Source organism: Pseudoliparis swirei, chromosome 10 (genome assembly GCF_029220125.1).
Source record: "Pseudoliparis swirei isolate HS2019 ecotype Mariana Trench chromosome 10, NWPU_hadal_v1, whole genome shotgun sequence".
NCBI classification, from domain to species: Eukaryota; Metazoa; Chordata; class Actinopteri; order Perciformes; family Liparidae; genus Pseudoliparis; species Pseudoliparis swirei.
Window position 1 is genome coordinate 11,704,406 of NC_079397.1, and position 10,746 is coordinate 11,715,151.

General features: G+C 42.7%; 2 protein-coding genes across 3 annotated transcripts; both read right to left on the reverse strand.

Annotated features, from left to right (window-relative positions):
* Positions 1-3,305: 3,305 nt before the first annotated feature.
* Positions 3,306-6,986, reverse strand: gpr85 (G protein-coupled receptor 85). 2 transcript variants are annotated; one of them, XM_056425030.1, is made up of 3 exons: positions 6,820-6,986; positions 6,502-6,682; positions 3,306-5,304 (listed from the first exon to the last, which is right to left on the reverse strand). In XM_056425030.1, exon 3 carries the CDS (start codon positions 5,151-5,153, stop codon positions 4,020-4,022), a length of 1,134 nt encoding a protein of 377 aa, XP_056281005.1. In that variant the 5' UTR covers positions 5,154-5,304; positions 6,502-6,682; positions 6,820-6,986; the 3' UTR covers positions 3,306-4,019. The 2 variants fall into 2 exon arrangements, with proteins under 2 accessions (XP_056281005.1, XP_056281006.1); XM_056425031.1 differs by lacking the exon at positions 6,502-6,682.
* Positions 6,987-7,978: 992 nt separating this feature from the next.
* LOC130200566 (small integral membrane protein 30-like) lies at positions 7,979-9,941 on the reverse strand. The gene has a single exon (XM_056424959.1). It carries the CDS (start codon positions 9,637-9,639, stop codon positions 9,448-9,450), a length of 192 nt encoding a protein of 63 aa, XP_056280934.1. The 5' UTR covers positions 9,640-9,941; the 3' UTR covers positions 7,979-9,447.
* Between the last annotated feature and the right edge of the window lie 805 nt (positions 9,942-10,746).

The window sequence follows — 10,746 nt, forward strand, 5'->3', positions numbered from 1 at the left end:
TTTCATATTTGGAGTGCTTCTCGGCGCAGACCCTTACTGCACTTTAATTAAGGTTTGGGCGTGCATTACACAGATAGAAAATGCTCAAGAATGCAGAAAGACTCACATTAGATGAGCATTTTGTTTCCCCCTTTTAGAAGAAGGCCAATGTTTCCCAGTCAACAGATGGTATTTACTCAAATTATAGACCGCAAACGAGGGCAAGGGTGAGATGGGTTTTTTTCAGAGCCCATTGGCAGTCCATTAAAAAACTGAAGCTGTGTGCACAAATCCACTGAGATGCAAGGAGAGTGACATGGAATTATGGATGGCTGTGTGATTTTCATTGGCATCCAAAATCCAATAGTTGAAGTCCTCTGATCGTTAAATGAGCAAAGTATTATAATTGCCTCGCAACCACGAAAAAAAGAAAAATCATTTTTCCACTTTCTTCCATGATCTGAACACAAAGTGCAAATAAACAATCTCAGTCAGACGGTAGAGCACACCACGGCCTCCTAATTGCTTTGATTGCGAACAATGTGTTCCTCGGTGTTCCTCGGGAGATGTGTTACTTCCGAGGTACAACAAAAGTTCAATGTGAGCGCTTGTCTGGCAGAATGAAGCGCTTTCAAGCCGACCACCTCTGCCTGTCTCCGTCGCTCAGACGTGGAGAGAAACCGAAATTACTGGGACACTCAAAAGAACACGGGAGGAAATGGGCCAGCGCTTTAAAAGCGACACACTTTGTGATATTTGTGCATATGCTGAATGAGGCTAAAGTAGACATAAGTGAGGTATTAATTCATGCTCACGTCTCAATAAGCACATCTTCAGCCCCACTTTAAAGACAAAATCCCACAAAATATGTTTTGTTTCATCATCACCACCACCATCATCATCATCATCTCATTCATCAATATCAAGAGGTATTGTACAGTTTCATGATAGACAAAGAAAAATACATTATGTGAAACTAGACTATACATTTCCTGATAGCTAAACATTCCTTTACAGTTCAATACATGCTCTCACATTATCTATCTCGGCCTCACTGGAAGGACCAAATTCCGAAAATAAAACAGTAATAGTTGACATGGTTATGAAATCCGATCCCAAATAGATATGTAGCTTACCTGTTAGTGTTTAAAAGCCCTTTCAGCATCATATTTTGTGTTTTCAGACACCTATTTCTGTCATTTTTTAAAGTATAAAATAAAACGGTGGAACACATTTTGGTTAAAAAGCAAAAAAGCAACAATGACGTCTGAATTGTACAACATTGACGTTACATCTTGAATTATTTAGTTCCCCCTCTATTCTTGCAGATGCACATATGAGCTTTCAGACATCGTCATACTGTCTTCATTCACTTTCTCTTCCAGAGAAATACCACTCAATTCAACAACAGTAAAAAAAGCTTTTGGTTATTTTAAGCCTTGGTTTTAAAACTCAAATGTGATTCAACATTAGGCTATTTATTTGAAAGTAAAATATTAATTCTGTCCTCCAATAAAAAGGAAAAGTACGGAGGAGTTTAACCAAAACACTTTCCTGATAATTTGTTAACATGTATGAACACATGTATTGGTAAAATTAGCATTTGAGGAAATTAGGCGTAATATTTTTAGATTTCTACAGTCCTCTTTTCCACATTTTCAGCTGCACGTCAAAGTGACCTTAAAGATAAGGGGATGGGACAAACCACGGTCATTTGTGGCTACAGGGCTCAGTGCAAGGATATATATTTTTCCATATGGGACTCGAATATATTACATCTGAAATTCAGTGGTATTTCCCTTTAACACCGAATAAAAAAACGGCCAAGGTGAACGCGCCCAGGGATATATTCATGGTGATTATTCTCATTAAATGTCAAACACACTTTACATTTAATGACAAGGTTTGGCATACTCAAAGACAGAAAAGACACATTCTCATACAGAGACGGATCATGTGGACATAAATAACACATCCTTGTCGAAATAAGTACAACAATCCCAATGTTCGGATGCCACCTATGTGGGTGTTTTCGAAATGAAGCCTCGTGAGGTCAAGGGGTCAAAATGGGATCTGGGGCGAGGATGTTGGCAAACCCGTCCCCGGTCCAAGCACCAGGCTAAAACCCGGTGTGAGGTCTCACAGCCGATGGCGTAGCTACACATGATCTCCACCCAATGAGAGGGATGGAAACGAATGTTGTAAAATGGAAACTTTTTATTTTTCAAAAAGCAACAGATTACACAGTTAACTTTCAGCAAATGCAATCCTAACTGAAACTGTACTCACATTCGGGACTCCAAACTGAAAGACTCACATACTTACACACAATCTATCTATATTATACAAAAAGGAATACATAATAAATATTTAAATGGCCACAAGAGAGAGAAAAGAAAAAAAAGTAAGTCATTGAAAACAATCAGGAGAGAGCAAATGTAGGGAAAGTAGAAACAAGACAGTGTGCCTTAAATGTCTTTGTTGTTGTTGTTGTTGTTGTTTTTTGTTTTTTTTAATACATTTTTTATAAATTGTGCAAGATTTCATACTAAGGCTCTGGTCTTGAAGTGACTGTTGTCTGATCCACGCAGCACACGCACTCTGAAACGCACACGCATGCACCCACTCGCACACGCACACACACACACACACACACAAACACACACACACACACACTCCCTGTGCTCTGAGCACTGTGTGGGGTGTAGCAAACCGTTGCAGAATAAAAAGGGGTTGCTCAGTGTATGGCCTGTGATGCTCATGGGGGTGGACCAGCTTTAAAAAAAAGAATGGACATGCGCTTCACATCGATGTGAGAACAAAAAGAAGAAAAAGAACCTTCCCTTGCATCTGAAAAAGCGACTGTTTGGGAGTGAATGGAATAAAAAATAAATAAATAAATAACCAAACAATCAAGAAACATGACAATATTATAACCATTAAGGCAAGAACACCCGGAGTGGCATCAGCAATACTGTGACAATATGATAGTGTACATGGATATGATGAAACATTTAACTACTTTTTCAATGTCTTTTTTAAGCACAGGTTTGTTCTTGAAAGCAACTTTTTTTTCTTTTCTTCTTTTTTTCCATCCAAACACCATTTCATCTTTATATCCTCTTTTTTTGTTGTAAAAAGTGATAAGAAATTAACAATGACAGACGCTCGGGACATATGGATCGTAAAACTACAAGAAATTATTTCTAGTTTTAAATTGCAACTTCAAAATCCCACACATTGTAAACCCCCCATTGTTAAGCCCCTCCCCCCCTCCTCCTCCCCTCCGCCCAGTAAATGAAAAAAGAGATATCACTTACATTAAAACCATTTTATCCTCTTGTGATGGTGTATTCCAACAGTCACCACGTGTTGCTTTACTTACAGCGATTGTGTAGTCTGTTGCAAATTAAAGCATTCATTGTTTAGTTTGAAAAAAGAAAAATGGAAACAAAAAAAAGAAAAGTTGTCCTTGCAATGCAACTGTTGGCCAAAAAAAAGCATCTTTACATCTTCTTTTTAGTGCAACTCGTAAAATGTAAAACTTTTCCGGTGATTCCTTGAGAGGTATCGTTTCTTTGTTTTTTGATCTTTTGTCTTTTTCTTGTCATGTTTGTGTATTTCACACCTCACAGAATAACGCATATTCAAAAATATCCAAAGCAAAAGGTTTTGTTTTTATTGTTTTGCCCATTATTCATTTTTTTGTGACTTTTTGCTTCTCTGCATTGGCATGGCCTTCCAAGATGTCTGTTTACTAGAACATAAACACAGGAGGGGATCCAGACCTCCTGCGTATTCCCATTCCCTTCAGCCTCCACGTTTGACACGTTTCATCTTCAACCATCCCGGCATCAGAGCCTCGTGTTGACAGTCCGCCTTCTACCTCGGAAAAACAAGGGTTAGGAGAAGGAGGAACAGCTGGACAACTGGAGGATGAAGAGAAGAGGGATCGAAGAGAGAGTGCGCTGTACAATGGGAACGAGCCCAGATCAAGATCAATCAGGGAAATAGATACATGGAGGAGGAAAAAAAAACCTTCATATAACGCAGTAGGGTTCCCTTGGTAACCTGGATTTTCTGCAGTAGAGGAGTGTGGTGCTGAAGCAGCGCCGGAGCTCCCTGTTGGAGAAGATGCAGATGAAAGGATTGACCCCAGCCTGGGCAAAGCTCATCCACACGGCGGCCGTCAGGTAGCCCCCCGGGACCACGGGGCCCCTTGCAAACACCCGCCAGTAGCAGGCGACCAGATAGGGCCCCCACAGCGCCAGGAAGAAAAACGTCATGATGTAGAACATCCGACTAATCCTCTTCTCTGTTTTGAACTCATCCAGTACCAGCAGACGCCTGCGGCCCGCTGCGTTGCTGTTCTGCCGGATGCCCAGCAAGGTAGGCGGGGTGGGGCCTCGGCCGAACCCCGCCAGCCAGTTGGCCGCCGCCTGCCCGCTCGCGCCCGGCCCGTGGAAGGTCCAGTTCTGGCTGACGGCAGGCACGAACTGGACGGGCTTCATCTTTCGACGGTCGTGGACGAAGAAGATGAGCTTGAGGTAAACCAGCTGCGTGGCCAGGAGGATGAGCGCCAGCAGGAGCATGAAGCCCAGCGAATCGTTCGCCCTGAAGGAGCGGTGCTGGAACGTGCACTGGTCCTCCTCCCGGATGAAAGAGTACGTCCCTACGTCGAGCACCGGCGGGAACGCCATCGCCACCGACAACGTCCACACCATGCAGATGACGGCGAGGCAGGTCCAGAAGGTCAGCCTCTTGGTGTAGAAGCGGTGGTGTGCGATGGCCAGGTAGCGCGTGACGCTGACGCAGAAGAGCATGAATGCCGTGTGGAAACAGGAGAGCACGCCCAGGAAGGCGATCACTTTGCAGGTCAGCGTGCCGTAGGTCCAGGCCGATCCATTCTTGACCGAGGTGAAGACAAATGGGAAGCAGATGGCAGAGCGCAGGATGTCAGAGGCGCACAGGTCCAGCAGGAAATAGTAGGGCGCTCGGTGCAGACTCTTGTCTTTGACCAGCAGGATGGAGATCAGGAGGTTTCCAACCACACCGACTCCAATGATGAAACCCAGAGAGGTCAGTTTGAGGAACGTGGCGAGAGGAGAGACATTCTGCAAGATGGTGTGGTCCCCTGCATGGCTATAGTTCGCCATAGATGGAGGAGGGATCATAAAGATAGCGGAATAGCTTCAGCCAAGTATCGTGATCTAGAGGTGGCAGGGGGAGGTGTTAGATCCATTTGGTGGGGGGCTTTGAAGAGGTTTCCAGGCATATAGGCAACCTCTCCTCTAAGGCATCCTTTGTTCCTTTGTCTCATCACACCTATAACAAAAATAATAATAATAACAAAAAAAATTAAAAAACTGAAAAATATTATCCACCCATCAGCATTCAGTCCCACACAGCAGCTGCATTGTTTTCAAACAGCATATTCACAATCTATAACGAGACGAGCAATAATGTTCCCTCTCTCTGCCATTCTTTATTTATTTAACATTTTAACATGTAGAGGGGCACAGTGCAGAGCTCTGTCTCCACTTGGATACTTTGTCTCGATCAGACAGGCAAGCGGTGATTGAGATTGATAAAATGGAAGCTTATAAGCATATTAATCTATTGCACTGCTGCAGCTCTTTATAGGGGCTTTAAGGGTTTCCTGAACAAAAGATGGCATAAAGCACAGCCCAGCCTTCATGAGGAAACGACGCATTTCTACCTCGGAAAGAAACGGTTAACACACACACACACACACACACACACACACACACACACACACACACACACACACACACAAAGGCTTTGTTTAATTCTTTTTGTGTGTATTCTGTGCAGGGTGGGGGGGGGAGACATTTTCATCGCACAGTGAACATAAAGAGAAATGCAGTCCCACATATGAATCTTCTTGATCACACCCTGCAGCGCAGAGCACCGCTCTCCTCAAGCGGCGGATGCCTCGGATAAACTCGCCCGTGCCTTCATGCTCTGTGGCACACCGACGGGCCAGAAACACAATAGAGCTTTCGTGCTTTTTTAAAATTAAAAGTTAACCGGATTACTGCTCTCACGTTAACAAGCCGCGTTCCCATGAAGGCGTTTATTTAATTATTTAGCCTGCTTTCGAGATGATCTCTTTTATTAGTAATTACGAATAATTGCGAGAATATGCATAACAATGACACCCAAGACGCATATATATATATAAAATTAAAAAAATATATTTAAAAAAAAAATATATATATATTATTATTTTAATTTTATATATATATATATAAATATTTAAAAAATAAATATATATATATATATATATATGTGTGTATGTATATTTGGCTCGTTAGTGCGCTGGTGTGATTGCCCGTCACAGGGCGGTTGGAAGGGATGATAACAAACCTGCTGGTAATAATATGCCGGTCTCTTTCTCCCCGATAGCTTTATGTTTTTACTGGTTTGGAGAAGACGACACATAATAAGCATGCGGGGGACATCTGCTCCCGGTAATACTGGCGTTTAGTGTCTACTTACGCGTCTAAATGCGTCCTCCGATTGTCAGCCGACGGTTCTACGCGCGTCTGAATCCGACAGATTTCCGCGAAAAAAGCCAGCAGGTAAAAAGCATCCTCGTCGCATCCCGATCGGCTGGATGCAGCAGAACAGCGCAGCGGATCCGTCCGTCCATTAGACTAGAATCATCCCCATGTCCCCGCTATATGAATTGCCCGGAATCGCGGCCACCACACAAGACAAGGCCAAAAAAAAAAGAGAAGAGAGACAGAGAGAGAGTGAGAGAAAGAAAGAGAGAGAGAGAAAGACAGGCGATCACAAGATCAATCAGAATCCTACCTGTTGATAATCCTATTCCGTGTCCCTCCCGGAGCTTATTTACATTGCAAGAGTTGGGTTTTTACTGTTTTTAAAAAGCCTGTGTTGTTGCCTGCCCCCCCCTTTTTCTTCTTCTTCTTCTTCTTCTTCTTCTTCTTCTTCTTCTTCTCCACGGTGAATATCCTACAGTAAACGGAGCCCAGTGCGCATGCGCCCTGCATCCCTATTTGTGATCCAATACGCGTCTTGTCTCTTGTTGCAGCAGCTCTCTCTCTCTCTCTCTCTCTCTCTCTCTCTCTCTCTCTCTCTCTCTCTCCGGTAACGCGTTACAGCAGTGGGTTACTCATTATTCCCGCGGTGTCGTGTCAGGGATCAACATTTATACTGGCAGCTTCACAATGAGTCCAGATGAAAAAGAAAAACATCATCATCATTCTCTCCCTCCCACATTGTTTCACATTGATTTGAATATGTTCAAAATCTAAATGTGGCTTATTGTCTGCCTCTTATATCGAGGGCTTTTTTCCCTGTTGGAGCTCCTGTTTGCTGTCAGGATCAGACATATGAGCTGATATACTTGTAGACGCCTGTCTGCCTTTCAAGTTTCAAGTTTCAAGTTTTTATTGTCACATCTTATAAGTAACAATATACGTTTCGCGTGAATTCTTTGTGCAAAACACCCGACACCACAGGCAAAAGAAAAAAATGAGAATAAGAAGAATAAATCCACACACACACACAAAAAGTAAGAAGAATATAATATATATATATATAAAACATGTCATTGTGCTCATACATGTTTGACTGCACAGTAATGTCCCCATTATGTAGAAAGTGAAGGGTTAAACCGGGCAACCTAGTTCACCTCAAGGAATGACTTCCCCTGTATTTATATATGCATAATTGACAAGCACTTTGGGCACCGTTGTTCATTCTGCCAGGGCAGCATGATGAATTCATAGGATCTGATTTCTCAGTATGGAGAGAAGGGAAGTCACGAGCAGCGTAACGCACAATGATTCATGCTGCCACACTGAAACATGGCCACGTATACCTGGTCTTTTTATTGTAATGGTCATACATGTATAGGGGACCGGCTGAGGACCGGCTCCTTTTCAATCCCAGTTTGGCAAATATAAAAGACTACTTATTGAAAATAAATGCAAAAAATCACATGATATGGAGGCTGAATCGTTCTTTTTAATACAAATCAAATCATTTTGCTGCCATCCAGACAGAGGTGCATAGCCATGAACTTTGTAAACACGGTCAACACGTGCATCATTCCAAGTTCAAATAATGAATTAAATTATACATAAAAAGTTGAAGAATTATTTTAGTTTTCCACATGAGTTTAATCCAAAACATTATATATTAGCTGCAATATAATACATTTATAGAAGTTCAATATTCAACTTTGTCCTACACTACATTTTTCTGACAGCAAGTCACAGGTTACTTTGCAAAATCAGATTTGACATGAAGACTAGAAATAACAAATTACAACAGACTGTTGAAGAATAAACAAGTGGATCCAATCGATTTGGTTCGTGATCCCATAACAGAAGCGTCTACGTGGAGCCTTTGCCACACGTCAGATGTCTATGTGTCGTTAGTTCATCATCTCTTAACTTCTCACATGGTTTCATTTCAATTATTATTGTTTAAGTCTTTGAGGCCCAAAGCGGTCCAATCATTTCTCACACAAAAATATTGAACGTAAAGTTAGTTTAATCTTCTTTTTCACAATTCCTTATCATCTCACAGCTCCTCGGACTAATCTTGCGAGCCCTAGAGGGGCCTGACCCCGTCGGTTGGGGACTAAATGAACAATCTGTCATTTTCTTTTACTTTTGATACTTAAAATATATTCTGCTGATAATCCTTTTGTACACTGTAACAAAGGATTTAAAGTTGTAGTTCATTCAACTCATTTCCCTAAGCCAGTTCAACTAAAATGTTGGGTGTACTTGAAATATCAAGTACTTTTACTCAGTCTAATTTTTAATGCAGTAAATTAACTTGTAATGCAGTATTTTAACATATTGTTATTTTTACTTAAGTAGAGGATCTTGTTTCACTCACTGCCCTAAGACCCTACACAGATGCTTACATACTTGTTAAACATTTGTACCTACAATAAAAACCTAAAGAGCAGATTAATCAATTTATTATTCTCAGAGATCTACTGTCGCATGTGGAAAGTACAACAGCTCCACTCTGTACATGTAACCCCACGCGTGTTATTGTGCTTTAAACAACAGCAATGTACTGCAGACATAAACAGGAAAACACAGTGATTATACAGTGTTATATGACTTTGTGACAACACACAGTAACAGCAGCAGTCTTTTCGTGTATATATATATATATATAAACTATTTTCATATATATATAAAATGCAATAGTGTTCGGTCTTCAGCCTCAGCAGTGCAACAACAAATCCTGTTCTTGGGACTTCCTGGTTGTCTCCTTCCACCTCCTGCAACAGACCACGTGGTTCCCGTCGTACTTTACGGATTAATTCCAATAAGGCACGTTCGTCACCAGTCACACGAACCCGAGGGGCAGAAGGTGCGCATTAGATCAGATAGATGGGTCATAATAATAATAATAATAATGCGTTTGGCGACGATGAGGCAGTCCCTCTCACAGCTGTCCGTTCCGCCTCCGTGCGTACCAGCCGAGGAAGACGCAGCCACCCGCCACGGCCAGCACGACGCCCAGCAGCAGGGCCAGCCCGTCGCCCGCATCGTAAGCCTCCGCCGGCTGCACCAGAGACAGGAGCACCAGCCAGGCGGTGGTCGCCGCAGCGGTTGTGAGTTCAACTCTGGGAACCATTGTTGCGCTTTTTCCTTTTGGTTGCTGTTGGACTTTCGGGAAGTCGCTGCGTCAGAGGCACGTGACAGCAACAGCGACGGGCGGCTGGACTTCCTGCTGCGCTCAGCCAATGGCAGAGCGGCTTTATTCTAACCTGCGCTCTCTCTACGCTGCTCTCTTAAAGAAGATTCACTTTGTTGTTCGGCATAATAAATAATAATAATTGCATAATTCTGCTGTGGTTTCGATTTCTGATCAAATAACTGCTTTCTGGTTCTGGGACTATGCAAGTGAGTGGATTTGTGAAATCGCCCCCCTTATTAGGGACGATTAGGCTGACAGGCTGTCAGTGCTCTCCCCCCCAGGCCCTGCCATAAACATAGGAGACTATTTAACACCAGGCATGCTGATCAACAGCTCTTCTGTGAAGCTTGTTATTCCCTCTGAAGACAAACACGCGTTGACATGCATCGGCTATTCTTGTTGTCTCAGACCTGGTTGGTCGAGATCTGATTAGAACCGCAATACAGCGACATGTATTTTTACACATTTGCCCGACTCAAGATTTGTGAACCTCGGTGGTTTACTATTTCAGTTTGGACAGAAAGAGATTTTCCACCCTAATGAATTCACTCCATTTCCGACCCGGCTGCTGCGCCCTGCCTACATACACTCCTGATCTCCATGAAAACTCAACGTCTTAACCCCATGCTACATCTAGTTTGGCTTGCTATCTCTCTGTTTGACCTACTGGGGCACCTTGTCTCTAATTTAATTAGCGAACACAAGCCAAAGTAAAATATTGACCTTGTAGGGCTGCCATACCTCTGTACCTGCCTGCTCCTGGGGAGGAGATGAATCGGAGAACATTCCCTCTGCTCACTCCTCACTCTCTCCTCTCTCATCTCTCTCTCTCTCTCGGTCCTGCTGTCTGTTTAGCAACGTGTCCCCCCACCCACACACACACACACACACACACACATATTAATACATTTTACAAGTTTTTGCTCCTGACCTCTGGTTGCATTTGGCACAAGGCCGTATAACAAGCTTCTTATTGAGAACATAAATCATAAAAAAAGATGAGAATCTATCTGTTTATTTCTCAAAGTTAGATTCAGTCCCTGA

Bases quoted from the DNA above. Each gene is read 5' to 3' on its own strand.
- gpr85 (XM_056425031.1), bottom strand. From the start codon at position 5,153: ATGATCCCTCCTCCATCTATGGCGAACTATAGCCATGCAGGGGACCAC.
- LOC130200566 (XM_056424959.1), bottom strand. From the start codon at position 9,639: ATGGTTCCCAGAGTTGAACTCACAACCGCTGCGGCGACCACCGCCTGG.